Raw genomic sequence first — 14,847 nt, 5'->3', positions numbered from 1 at the left:
TGGGATTTGAACTCAGGACCTCTTGAAGAGCAGTCAGTGCTCTTAACCACTGAGCCATCTCTCCAGCCCATGCTTCATACTTCTTTGTTTTGTTTTGTTTTGTTGGTTTTTTTTGTTTCTTTGTTTTTGTTTTTGTTTTTTCGAGACAGGGTTTCTCTGTGTAGCCCTGGCTGTCCTGGAACTCTCTCTGTAGACCAGGCTGGCCTTGAACTCAGAAATCCACCTACCTCTGCCTCCCAGAGTGCTGGGATTACAGGCGTGCGCCACCACTGCCTGGCAGCTTCATACTTCTTAATAAACCTTTGTCATGTACATGTTTATAAGAATAGCATGCAATTGGAAATGCAGCTTGTTAAGATAGGTAGACTATGACTGTGTGTGTGTGTGTGTGTGTGTGCGCGCGCGCGCGTGCGCCCCCCTTCACCCCTGTCCCTGTCTGTGACTCCATCCATCTGTTGGCCCATGTATAAGTTGTACTTCAGATTAGGGAACAAAAGTAAATCAGCATTACTTTGACCTCCTTCATTTTAATATTAAAAATTTTAAGAGAAAAGTTTTATAAAGTTGACTACTTCGAAAGCATTATGTGGAGAATTAAGTATAAAACAAAACCTGCCCGTTGTGGTGGCTCATCCTGTAAGTCCAGCGCATGGGAAGCGGAGACAGAACTACTGGGCACCAAGGCAAGGCAACGCTCAAAAGGGAAAGGAAAAGGTAGATCTGCTGACAGACTAAATTACAAAATGTGATCCTGTCTCAGGGAAAAACTACACACAGCAAAAACTATCAAGTTCAAAAAAAAAATTGCTGCAAGCATAACACAGTAATCTTGCTCTTTGATTATTTGAAGAGATCGTACAATAAGTGACTAACAACTAGTAGCAGGACAGGGGAAATTCTTAGGAAAAACAATCACATAGCTTTTATTTTGTTGGTTGGTTTGAGTTCTCTATGTAGCTGAGGATGGCCTTGAGTGCCTGATTGCTGAGTGCACTTTCAGACACACATACACACCCCATGGTATAAATGTAGAAGTTAGGACTTACAAAAATCTGTTCTCTCTACCATTCCTCCAGGGTTATAACTCAGAGGGTCAAACCTGGCTGTATGTGTTTTTATTTGCTAAGTCATCTTGCAAGTTCATCCTTTGTATTATCTTAAAGTTATTTGTTTGTTGTTTGTTTATTTATTTATTAAAAACTCACTTTTTAGCTCATTTTGACCTTAAACTTACTATGTAGCAAATACTGGAGTTGAAATTCTTTCAACTCAAGTGCTGAGATTAAGCCTTAGCTTCTATGCCCAGCCTCCTTTGTATTCTTCCTTCTTTGTTGTTGTTGTAAATAATATTTGAAATACTTAAAATAATGTATATGCATTGCATGTCTGTGTGGCACATGTAGGCCAGAAGACATCCATTTCTCTGGAGAATGATTTGAACATGTAGACATGTTATATATCACATTGCTATGTGAACAATGAAGCAAGCACTGCTACCTTGGCCTCTGAAAAGTCGCTTGATGCTTGAAGTGGTGAGAATGGACATGGAAGATGTTGGGGGTCAGAAATTTGAAAATAAAAGGGGTCATGTACAGGTAACATGAAGGAAGGAGAGCTGCAGATGATACAGGGCTTTATATATCTTTATAAGGACTTAAGACATTTTTTTCTTGTTTCAAATGTCATTTTATTGCAATTGGTATAACAAATTACAAGTTTAAACTATAACTTGGTAATTTTAGTCAGGCAGCAAATTACTACAAATTGCTTATTCAGATGTGATCACTAGACAACTCTAGCCTTACTGGCCAATAGGGCCACTAACCACTTAGTAGCTAGTTCATTTCTTAGGAAGGGTACACTGTAATTTCAATAGACAGCAATACAGAAGAGTTCTTCACACAGACGAGTTCTCACTTCATTCTCTCTGGCTGTCTCAATTGAAGTAGATACATTCATATAACTGGCTGAGCATGAGACTCCGCAAGTAGCTTAGATCTTCAATGCACTTGGCAATGGTCTCCTTTTCCTGATGTGCAGAAGTGCTCTGCACCTCATGCTTCTTCACCAGTCTATCATGTGCTCTTGCTCCTTGTGACACATCATGTCCTATATAGAAATATGGTAGTCCAGGTGATTCTTTTACCTCCTTATATTCTCTGTATAGCTGTTCTAGTAAGTGACCTCCACAGCCAGGGCAATGGCTCTGAACATAGTCTGTTTTCTTATACAGCCTAGCTCCACGTGGGCTGGGTCCATTAGCATTTGTAATTAATCAAGAAAATGCTCTAGAGGCTTGCTTACAGGGCAGTCTTTTTTTTTTTTTTTCTGTTTTGTTTTGTTTTTTGTTTTTGTTTTTTTTGAGACAGGGTTTCTCTGTATAGTCCTGGCTTGTCCTGGAACTCACTCTGTAGACCAGGCTGGCCTCGATCTCAGAAATCTGCCTGCTTCTGCCTCTCAAGTGCTGGGATTAAAGGTGTGCGCCACCACTGCCCGGCTACAGGGCAGTATTATGGAAGCATTTTCTCAGTTGAGATTCTTGTTCTCACATAATTCTGTGTCAAGTTGACAACTAACCAAGACTTGGATCTAAATTCAGCAATTTAATCCAGAGGATCATTAGACTCTTCAGTGTATTTAAATGCATGAGGCTGAGGTCATTTTATCTAATAAGGAAAGGTTGATAAATGAATGCGGTTGGAGAAATGAGGCCTAGGGCTTCAGAACAGTTCAGAGAAGAAAGCCAGCCATCAACAATGGAATAGCCAGTTGGCTAGAAGAAGACTGAGAGGCTTAACCCAGATGCCAAGTGAGAAACAGTGTTTTACAGGATGTAGTACAATCCTGTAAAATGCTATTGGTTAACTTGATTCGAAAGTTAAGACTTGATCTTGGATTCAGCAACATGGAGATATTGCTACGAGCTATTTAAGTGAAATTTTTAAAGAGGAAAATGGGAAGGGGTTCAAGAGAATCAGCAATGGAGGAAGTGGACACTGTAAATGTCCATAGATTTTGAGAGTAGTTTTACTGAGGAGGTCAACAGGAATGGGTTGGTAGCTATAGCTCTTAGCATTAAGTGGCAAAAAGTACCATCGTGGGTCCTGATCAATGTATACTACAGAGATCACACCACACAACAGATCTAGCGCAAGAGGTTTATTGGGGAAGGAGCAAAGAGGCGACATAAAAGAGACAGACAGGATGGGGAAGGGTGTGCATGATTTCAACAGGGACCTTTTAAAGGTGTGCAAGTTGCATCGGAAAATACAAAACTCATAGGGACAGTGGAAGGGAGTGCACCGTACCTGGCCACAGTGGTGATGATGTAAGCTGCTGGCACTGGCATTATGCACGATTAAGAGAAGTTTAAGATTTTTGTTTTGTTTTGTTTGTTTTCAAAGTAGAAGAAATGATGCATGTTTGTGTGCTGGGATTGATTAAAGAGAATGATTGTTTTAATGCAAGAGATCTTTAAAGGGACAGTGGCTAGAGTAACAGTTTAGACAAGTAAATGAATTAGGTGGCCTAAAAATAAAAGAACTGGTTGAAGTAACAGGCGAGGAAAAGCTAAGAGAAATGCATGACCTATATTACACTTCTTACTAATAAACATGAATTCACTTATACTGTTTTCTCTCTTTATTTTAAGTAAGGTCTTCCTATAGACCAGGCTAGTCACAAACTTGCTTTGTAGCTCAAGATGTCCATGAACTCTTAATCCTGATTCCCTCTTCTCAGGAAGTGGGACTATAGCCATGGGTCTCCATACCTGGCTTTCTTCTTCATTTTTGTATAAAAGTATAATTTAATCAGTCAGATGACTGATGGATGAAGGGGCTTACCACTCAAGCCAGGCATCCAGGAACCCATATAAAAGTGGTAGGAAAGAAGTGACTACACAAAGCTGTCTTCTGAGAACTCCATACAGGTGTCATGGTATGCACTTAACAACACACTAATTATTATTAACAAATACATTTAAAAATATATAATTAATGTACAAGAGAATTAACCCTTCTTAGCTTGGACTTTTAGTTCCACAGAAGCTACCACAATGTAGGTCTCGCTTTGTGACATGGTCTTGCTCTTTAGTTATGGCCAGTATGGAACTTATAACTCACAGCAATCATTCCCCTCAGCCTCTAGAATGTTAACATTTCAGGTGTGGACACCATGTCAGCAGCTTATCTTAAACTGTGTATGTGTGTGTTTGTTGAGACAGAGTCTCTCTATTTAGTCATGGAACTCACTATATAAAAATCAGGCTGGTCTCAAACTCACAAAGATCTACCTGCTTCTGCCTCCCAGATGCTGGGATTAAAGGTGTGCACCATTATACCCAGCCATTTTAAACTTTTATTAAGAACTGTAAATTGGTTTAGACTGTGAAACTGAAACCTCTGCATGCAGATTTTTTAAATTACATTTATTTATTTATGATTTCATGCACACATGTTTATGTGTGCAGTTACTTTCCCTTTACCATGCCAGTCCCAGGAATCAAATATAGGTCCTTAGACTTAGCAAGCACCAAGTCCCTTAATCCACTGAGCCATCTTGCCTCAAATTCTAGATCCTTCTGCTTCAATGTCCTATAGTAGGATTAAAGGTTGTCTTAGAGTTTCTATTCCTGTACAAACATGACCAAGAAGCAAGTTGGGAAGGAAAGGGCTTATTCAGCTTACACCTCCACATTGCTGTTGTTCGCCAAAGGAAGTCAGGACTGGAACTCAAGCAGGTCAGAAGTTCCAGCCTGATGCAGAGGCCATGGAGGGATGTTCCTTACTGGCTTGCTTCCTCTGCTCTCTTATAGAACCCAAGACTACCAGCTCAGGGATGGTACCACCCACAAAGGGCCCTCCCCCCCCCCCATCACTAATTGAGAAAATGCCTCACAGCTGGATCTCATGGAGGCACTTCCCCATGTGAAGCTCCTTTCTCTGTGATAACTCCAGCTTGTGTCAAGTTGACATAAAACCAGCCAGTACAAAGGTGTACACAGCCATATGCATCATCAATCTTGAGAAAATAAACATATTATTTAGGCTGTTTGATAGGAAGTTTGGCATCCAGTTGGAAAAGTTAGGGAATCCAGTCTATGCTATTAAGTTTTTAGAATTGTATGCAAGAGACTAAGCTAGGTTCTGGAATACAATTAAGGCAACCTAGTTCATTTACTGTAAAGCCTAAAGTAAGTAATAACAGGTTTACAAGATGCCCAGAGGCCTATCCAACACCCATACCACAGAAGCTAGGTAGTTTTTCAGGGTAAGATGACACTTAGAGTAGAGATTCCTCTATAGGATAGTGCACAAATTACTAACTTAAACATCAGTTTCTTCATGTATAAAAGCTGTTTTACACTTTTGCCTTCAGCATAGTGAGATCCCTGAGGAAAATGCATAGGGTAGAGATAGAACATTTTAAAAGGGATAGAAAGAATAAAAGAGATAAAGGTCGTTGGGGATGTTGTCTTCTGGGTGTGACAAGGCTATGATATTCTTTTTTTTTTTAAAAGATTTATTTATTATTATATGTTAAGTACACTGGAGCTGTCTTCAGATGCACCAGAAGAGGGCGTCAGATCTCTTTACGGATGGTTGTGAGCCATCATGTGGGTGCTGGGATTTGAACTCAGGATCTTTGGAAGAGCAGTCAGTGCTCTTATCTGCTGAGCCATCTCTCCAGCCCTGGCTATGATATTCTTAAACTCACAACAGCTATAATTACCTATATAAGATCTACACAAGATTGGAACTTTGAGCATCTCATCATGGAGTGGGAGAGGGACTCATGAGTGTGCTCTCTCCCAAGGGTCTGTAGGTTGAGATGTTTAACCGGAGTGGCATAACTCTGGTAAGGTGTCCATGCTCCTAGCCTCTCACCTCTAATGAAACCCAGGGCTACCAGGGTTGGGGGTGGGGTGAGGGATGACATGAAAGAGAAAGGGACTCAGTAGTAGTTGGAAGAAGACAAGGGAGGGTAAGGAAGAGCAGGTGAGTATGATCAAATATATGCATATAAAAAATGTTATCAAACTCATTATGTGTAATATTATCATATATCACATATTATGATATAATATATTATAATATAATATATTGTGATATAACACATATCACATATACATTATATTTATATATTAGCATATATATCATATTTATATTATTGTATAAAACCATATATATTGTATAAAACGTATGTATGTGTATGTATGTGTATATATATGTGTGTGTATATATATATACACGTGTGTATATATATATACGTGTATATATATAGTGTATGTATATATATGTGTATGTGTATGTGTGTGTATGTGTGTATATATATATATATATATATATATATATATATAGTTATTTTGGTTTTTTTGAGACAGGCTTTCTCTGTGAGGCTGTCCTGGAACTCACTTTGTAGACCAGGCTGGCCTCAAACTCAGAAATCCACCTGCCTCTGTCTCCCAAGTGCTGGGAGTAAAGGCATGTGCTTCTACCACCTGGCTAAGTTTAAGAAGCAAGTTTAAGTTTTTAAATGAAATTTAAATAAAGAATATATCAAATAAAAATATATATATAAAAGTTTTTAAGTGGCTAAGTTTAAGAAGCAAGTAACAAAAGAAACTGCTTCTGGTACAATAGCAGCATCACAAAAAATATTGTAGAACATCTGTTTCATGGTGCTATAACTTTGTTGTTGTTAAGTAGACAAACTATTTTATAAATTTCCTGTCAAATACAAATAAGATTATTTAACAGAACTGCTTATATTCGCTTCAACAAAGAGGTTTGTATGTATTTCAATTAAGACTTTTTGGTTTTTTGTTTATTTTGTTTGGTTTTTCCTGATAGGGTTTCTCTGTATCCCTGGCTGTCCTGGAACTCATTTTATAGATCACACTGGGCTCAAACTCAGAGACCTACCTGCCTCCTGCCTCCCAAGTGCTAGGATTAAAAGTGTGCACACTACCCCAGAGACAGTATGTCTCCAAATGTAAATTAGTAGAATGGAATAGGCCCATTGGTGTATATACAAAAGTCAACTTGATACTGCCGAAGACTGATTTCATACTTATCTGTCTTTTTAGGTAACATTTCACTTGTTGCCTTTCCAGTTTCAAGCACCAACTCACCAACAAAGATTTTACCGAAAACCTTAGGGCCAATAAATGTGAATGTTGGACCCCAAATGGTAAGAAAATTAATTAAGTTTTAGAATTGACACTTTGCTCAGGCAAGACTAATTCATAGATAATTATGCTGAAGGTGTTTGATCAAATATTTTATTTAATTTTAGTTATCTCATTTACCGTAAATAAAAGTTTTGTTTTTATCTCAGTATAATTAAGTTTTAATTTATATTAATAAATATTAATGATTTTTTGTGCTCTTAATGTTTAATTTTAACATTTCAATCTGTGGGTTCTGAATATGTAACATTAAGGGTTTTCTCCCCTTATGAGACCTTTTTAAACTTTTGTTGCTTAATTAACTTGAAATCTATTGTATTCTACCAGTCTTATAACTTTTGTGGAAACCATATGTGCTCATATAAATTGAGTGTGTAATTGAATAGTTGAATTTATACTTGGAGCTATAAATTTCGGTTTTTTTCATTAAAAGATTATTTTAAGTAAGCTCATGCTTGAACTCATATTTTGGGAGGCAGAGGCAGGAGGATCACCACAAGTTCCAGGATAAATGGTCTACTTAGTTCCAATCCAGAGATTACATAGTGAAACCCTGACTGAAGGGGGGGGGGGCAGGGTAGACAGGTGGAAAGAAAGAACTTGAATGTGTGTGTGTGTGCAAATAACTAGGGAAGCAACAGTATGTCATTTAATTCTTAACCCTAAAAATACTGGATGAAAATTAAGTATGCATGTGTTTCTTTAAAGATATTTATTAATCCTGCTAGAGTTTGAAATATGTAGCCCTCTCAGAAAACCTTGTTTATATAATTACAGTTGCATTAGATTACTTTGACCAACCTGGTAAGTGGCACATGCCTGTCTGTAATCCTAGCACTTGGGAAGTAGAGGCAGTCGGATCTCTGTAAATTTGAGGCCAGCCTGGTCTACAAAGCAAGTCCCAGAACAGCCAGGACTATTACAAAGATAAACCATGTCTCCAAAAACCTAACCAAAACAAAACAAAATTACTCTGCTCAGGTTCGATGGTTCTTGCCTATAAGCCCTGCACTCAGGAAGCTGAGGCAAGAGGGGATCTTAGTACATTTGAAGCCAGGAGGACTCTCTCAAAAAGCCTACTGTAGGGTACTAGAGAGATGGCTCAGTACTTCAGACCACTGACTATGCAGAGGGACTGACTTGATTCCCAGCACCTAGTTATGGGACTCACAGCTGTCAATGATAGTCAGGAATCTAACACCCTCTCCTGGCCTCCATGGCACCAGGCATGGAAGTGGTGTGCAGACATCCATGCAGGCAAAATACCCATACATAGAAAATACCTACTGTTAAAAATAGTAAGCCAACCAAAACCTTATGCGTAATTTAAAATCTTAAATATTTTTATTTTAAATTATTTATTTACTATATAACATGTGTAGAGGTCAGAGGATAACTTGCAGGAATAGGTTCTGTCTTTCCACTATGTAGTTTCAGGAATCAGAAATGTCTTTCCGGTGAATCATTTCAAAGGGACTATAAGTAAATATTAAAGAGAAATTCTTCATTGTTTTCATTGTGTTTATATCTTTTCACTTACAGAACAGTACCAGTACATTTTGCTTATGAAATGGAGCATTCTGTACACTATTTTGAATTCAACGTTTAGATAGAACTGTCTTTTAACATTCTTACTGGTTTCAGGAAGTCTTTAAGGTATTATAAGCATGACATTTCCTTGGGTCAGTTGAAGACTGTTAATCATCTGCAAATTTCAAGTTAAAGATAAAACACAATTTACTGTAAGTATGTGAAGAATGTAATCTATCTCTAAACTCCATAGAGACTGAGACTCAAATAAATCGTCCCCATTTGAAAGTAGCTCTGGAGAGATTTTCAAACAGTGGTTAAGCATTTGCCTTCTCTCTCAGCCACTACAGCAGATGTAGATAAGACACTTAGCTAAAGTCTGTACTTTGAAATGGAATTATGTAAATACTAAAATTCCTTGTCATCACGTGTGGCTCTAGGTGCCTATGTACAGTGTAGGAATGGTAGTCACTCCTTCAGAGGGTACAGATGACATCCCCTTGGCAGCAGTACCCATGTGCCGACTCTTCTAGGCTACAGAATGCTGATTCCACTTAGATTTCAAAGAACCTTTCAGGGAACCTCAGGGACTAGGTAGGGAACTATTACTGTGACCACTGAAGAGAGACCTCATCAGAATGCTTAGGGGGAAGCTATGGGAATGAGGCCACCCTCAAACTGGTGAAGATGCCACAGCAATAGGGAGGGCCACCATCCTTAGCAACCTGAATATTTTCCTTAGAATTTTAAAAAACTTGCCGGGCAGTGGTGGTGCACGCCTGTAATCCCAGCACTCTGGGAGGCAGAGGCAGGCGAATTTCTGAGTTCGAGGCCAGCACGGTCTACAGAGTGAGTTCCAGGACAGCCAGGGCTATACAGAGAAACCCTGTCTCGAAAAAACCAAATCCAAAAAACCAAAAAAAAAAAAAAACAACTTTACTGTGGGCTAAACCTGAATTTGTGGCTTTCAAGTGGAAAAGAATTTTAGGCCTAATCAGTTTATAAAGCAGAATTGGAAATTTTATTAAAGATACTGTATTTTGATAGAATTTTATGTGAATGGGTATTTTTTTGTGTGTGTGTATCTGTGCATCATGTGCAAGCAGTACACATGACGGTCAGAAGAAGGCATGAAATCTCCAGAAATTATGTTAACAGGCTGTTGTGAGTAACATGTAGGTGCTGGGAATCTACTTGTCCTCTGAAAAGTAGTGAGTGCTCTTAACCAGAGTCTCCAGCCCCATTAGTAAAGATATTCTAAGATAGGTTTAAACATCAGGGTTAGGAGGGAGATGCTCAGAATAAAGCATTTTGGAGAGTATGTTATAAGGACTTTCTGCGAGTAGCAGCTCCTAGATTTTACAGTAGTTAGATGAAGGGTTTTTATGGGATTTGAAGTTAAGTGTGTTATCACTGGATGATTCCTGAGGGGTCACCTCATAGTTGATAAGATAAAATCCTAGCCCACAGAAATGCAGGAAACGTTTTTTTGAGGTTCTCAGGCAAAGTCTGGGGAATGGAAGCCTACCCAAGATCATACATATTTGGATTTTAGGCCTAATTTATTGTTGCCTTAAGATAAAAAGTCTACATATGAAGAAAATATTTCTGTTAGTAGCCTTCATAGCAAATGCTGATGTGCTGGAGTTCTTACTCTTCATTTGGCAAGAGACTTTAATCCTGGGTAGAAGCTACTCATGTCCCCCAAATTTCCTGTCTTTCCTGCCTCAGTGGTATAGAGAAAAAGCATTCTACAGTATAGATCCTGCAGCTCCATAGTGTGGGCTGAGACCTTACAGGCATCAAGTCCCTCAGAAGCAAATTGGTACAAACAGTTAACTCTGATTGAAAGGTGTTTTTGTTGTTGTTGTTGTTGTTGTTGTTTTGTTGTTGTTGTTTTTGATTTTTGTTTTTTTCAAGACAGGGTTTCTCTGTATAGCCCTGGCTGTCCTGGAGCTCACTCTGTAGACCAGGCTGGCCTCGAACTCAGAAATCCACCTGTCTCTGCCTCCCAGAGTGCTGGGATTACAGGCATGCGCCACCACCGCCCAGCTGATTTAAAGTTTTAACAACCTTGATTATATACATAGATGTGCAGCAACATACCTGAAATGTGTGTGTCCAGTTCTGCTAAGATGCTTCATTTGTTTTCCTTCCTTGACTGCACAATTCAAAGTCTCTCTGGCTCTAAGGAGATGGCAGTGTTGAGGGACTTTGTGAGTCCTGCTACCCAGAAGTCAAGCTTAGCATAATTTATATCCTCCACGTAGCCTTTGGCTAGGGATATGTGGGTCTGTAACAGTGAAAATATGCAAGGAGAGGCTCTAGAGGTGTACAGGTTTATTATCACATTAAGAATATAATTATTGGGGCTGGAGAGATAGCTCAGTGGTTAAGAGCTCTGACTGCTCTTCTAAAGGTCCTGATTTCAAATTCCAGCAACCACATGGTGGCTCACAACCATCCATAATGAGATCTGACACCCTCTTTTGGTGTGTCTGAAGACAGCTACAGTGTACTTAGATATAATAATAAATAAATCTTTAAAAATAAAAAGAAAGAATACAATTATTGCCAGGCATGGTGGCACACTCCTTTAATTCCAACACTCGGTAGGCAGAGAGGCAGGTGGATCTCTGAGTTTGGTGCCAACCTGGTCTACAAAGCAGGTTCCAAGATAGCCAGGGCTCCCGGGCTGTTATACAGAGAAATATAAAGGGGCGGGGGCAGGGATTCTTTCATCTTCTTAACTTATCTTCAGGCTAATAAGCTTTTCTAAGGAATAGTCTCCTGGCCAAATGACTGACAAGTCAGGTTGGAATAATGCGGTTTAAAACATTGTTATTTCTTCTGTCTATGGGTGTTTTGCCTATATATATGTCTGTAAGATCTGTTTGCAACACTCATGAAGGTAAGAAGTTGTCAGATTCCCCTGGAAGGAGAGTTACAGTTGTGAGAGCTGTCATGTAGGTGTTGAGAATTGAACCCTAGATCCCCAATAGAGCAGCCAGTGCTCTTCATTGATACCCCTTCTTTCTAGCCCCAGTTGCCTTAACTCTTAAGATTGGGGACAACAATATGTTTTAATCTGGGCAGCATTTTTTCATTCAGGATGAAATTAAAGTTATCTTCTAGGTTTTTTTGACTAAAAAAGTCATAACTTTCCTTTCATAGGCCTAAATGATAGATAGCTGTGTATTTTTTTTAGTATGATATTTTAAATCTTTTTTTAAAGTTTTTTTTATTTATTTATCTTATATATATGAGTACACTGTTGCTGTCTTCAGACACAACAGAAGTGTGCATCGGATCCCATTACAGATGGTTGTAAGCCACCATGTGGTTGCTGGGAATTGAACTCATGACCTCTGGAAGAGCAGTCAGTACTCTTTATCGATATTTCTCCAGCCCCGATATTTTAAATCTTAAGGAGAGATTTCCTTGGTATGTTTCCAGGGAATAGTAGGTGGGGTTCAAAGTTGATGATGAGGCAGGGATCTGTCTTCACTGACCTTCAAACCTGCCTTCTGTACTTCACAGGAACCCCAAGCAATTCTGTCCCAAAAGGATGCTTCAAGAAGCATCTTAGAATCAGAGACCCAGCCTTTACCAGACATTGAATATGCAGGGGCTTTGATGTGAAATTTCTGGTTACTAAAACTGTTTTCTGATTACGTGGTTCCTTGCAAGTTGGAAATTAAACAGACTAGTTTTGAAGTCAAGGAAGAGTAAACCTTTGTTGCAGAAGAGAAGTTCAGTAGCACTGCCTCAGAAGTAGAGTAGCCATAAGAGAAGACACACAAGGTGTCCCTGTCTGGGACAGAGTAACAAAGTTGTCCTAGAAATGGCAGATGAGATTAAATTAAAGATATCTGAGGTTTGGAATCTGAGGAGTAGTTGGTTCTAAAATTTAAAATGCTTTTTCCTTTTCTTAGTTGAATGTTATAGAAGTATGTTTATACTTATTTATTAACTTATTTTCATATGTGTATATGTCTGTCCAAATAAGTTACAGGGCACCTGTGGAGATCAGACAGCTCCAAGAACCATTTCTCCCCTACCCTGTGGTTTCAGGGATTAAACTCACTCAGGTCCTTAGGCTTGGCAAGCCCCTTTACCCAACATGGCCTTCTCGCCAACCAAGAGGTATATTTTAAATCCTTACTTAAATTTGGAACTTCAAAATTATGGTTCAAGGGTATAAAGTATGTTTTGACTCATTGTCCATGTAACTTATTTTTCTGCATTCAAGATAGATTGAGTTTTACTTTTGTTCTTTGGTTTGGTTTGGTTTGGTTTGGTTTGGTTTGGTTTGGTTTGGTTTGGTTTGGTTTTGCTTGCTGTGAGATGGGCGCTGTTCTACTACCCAGTCTTGCTTGGAACTCCTGGGCTGAAGCTCTTCTCACGCCTCAGCCTCCCATGCAGCTGGTGTGCAGGGGCTGCACGCCCATGTCCGTCCACATTGTCTTTATTTATTTTGGTTTTGAGACAGAGTCTCAGTATGTAGTCCAGGCTGCCTTAAACTCACAAATATCCCTCTGCCTGTGCCTCTAGTCTTGGGATTGAATGTGTGTGGCAGCAAACCCAGCATTTGTTTTGTTTCTTAATGATCACTGTTATTATCCTAGTTTAAAAGAATATGCATTTTGAATTTACAGTACAGATTCTTTTCTGTTACATTACAGAACCTAATCTATAGATTTAAGATCTCAGGACTTGTGTGCAGAGGCAAACAGATCTCAGTGAGTTTGAGACTAGCCTGGCCTACATAGCAAATTCAGTCAGGACTGCATAGAGAAAGTTTGTCCAAAAAAAAGGGGGGGGGGGAAGAGAGAGAAAATGTTAAGAAATTGCTGTGTAGAATGTGACAATTTGATATTTAGAAACAAAAGAAAAAGCAAACTAAATTTTAGTAATTTCTTTTCAGGGTTATTCTCGATAAAGAAAACTGGTTTTTCTTACGTTTTCTTTTTCATTCTATTTGAAAGTCTTTTATATCAGTAACACTAAGCTCAAGGCTGCCAATAACAGAAAATAATTCTTTAGTAACAATACTGTACAAGTGAGAAATACATAGAGTATGTAGGATAGTTCTGTGATGATTCCTCTTGTAGGACTAGATAGGCTGATGAAACACTCCAGTAAATTAACTGAGCTGTTACCTAATATGACTATTTGATGGACTGTTAACTTGGATTTCTTAATTAACATGAACAGTTTATAATATCAGCTTTTAAATTTATTTTTATTAGATATATTCTTCATTTACATTTCAAATGTTGTTCCCTTTCCTGGTACCCCCCAAAGTCTCATAACCCATCTCCCTTCCCCCTGTTCCCCAGTCAACCCTCTCTCACTTCCCTGTCCCAGCATTCCCCCACACTATATCAGCTTTAAAGAACTAGAACTTAATATTGGATTTTTAAGAATTGCATAGGGTAGCCAGGCAATGGTGGCGCAGGCCTTTAATTCCAGCACTTGGGAGGCAGAGGCAGGTGAATTTCTGAGTTCTAGTACAGCCTGGTCTACAGAGTGAGTTCCAGGACAGCCAGGGCTGTACAGAGAAACCCTGTCTCGCCAAAAAAAAAATTGCATAGGTACAACACCTTAAACAAGAGTTGAAACATATATTCATATATTCATATATTCATAGTATAAATATAACCTTAATCTGTATCAATATACAAAGCCCAAACCAAATGTAAGATATTTGGTTTGTTAATATTCTTTGGCCTAAAAGTAGATTCAACAGTCCACCCTTTTGTATGACATTGTTCTGAGGTAGCATTATTGAACATAATCTTTATTCTTAACTCAGTATAGTCTCTTTATTTAGGAATTTAATAAGTTGCCATTCTGAAATCTTGTCACAAGGTGGTGCTGTAGGCTTTAGATTGGATTCCTCCAAAGATCCTTTTTCTGAGAGTATTTTACAATCTGTTTTTTATTGCTAACACTCTGGCATTTAATATTTCAATCTTTTCCTTTTTTAAGTTTTCTTACTTTGATTTTTTTAAAAAAAGTATATATAAAATTTCATCTATTTTTGAAAAATAATTATTGTATGCTGATAAGTGAAACAAAATTATGGGGTAAAATTATATGGGGTCTAGATGCATTGTGTC

At 38.5% G+C, this 14,847-nt stretch overlaps 1 protein-coding gene across 12 annotated transcripts in view; it reads left to right on the top strand.

Moving 5' to 3' along the window:
- Positions 1–14,847, top strand: part of Tfdp2 (transcription factor Dp-2) — a 126,595-nt gene that overhangs the window by 72,555 nt on the left and 39,193 nt on the right. For 8 of the 12 annotated variants that reach the window (XM_052187611.1, XM_052187612.1, XM_052187608.1 and 5 more), the window contains one exon: positions 7,091–7,194. The exons of 2 other annotated variants lie outside the window; for them this stretch is intronic. In XM_052187611.1, coding sequence (XP_052043571.1) covers positions 7,091–7,194 — 104 coding nt within the window. Of the gene's footprint in view, positions 1–7,090; positions 7,195–8,836; positions 8,935–12,731; positions 12,869–14,847 lie in introns of those variants that run through there. 2 more of the 12 variants (XM_052187618.1, XM_052187620.1) reach the window with 2 other exon arrangements.

This window comes from Apodemus sylvaticus, chromosome 7 (genome assembly GCF_947179515.1).
Source record: "Apodemus sylvaticus chromosome 7, mApoSyl1.1, whole genome shotgun sequence".
NCBI classification, from domain to species: domain Eukaryota; kingdom Metazoa; phylum Chordata; class Mammalia; order Rodentia; family Muridae; genus Apodemus; species Apodemus sylvaticus.
Note: the sequence above shows the minus strand (reverse complement) of the source record. Positions and strands in the feature narration are given on the sequence as shown.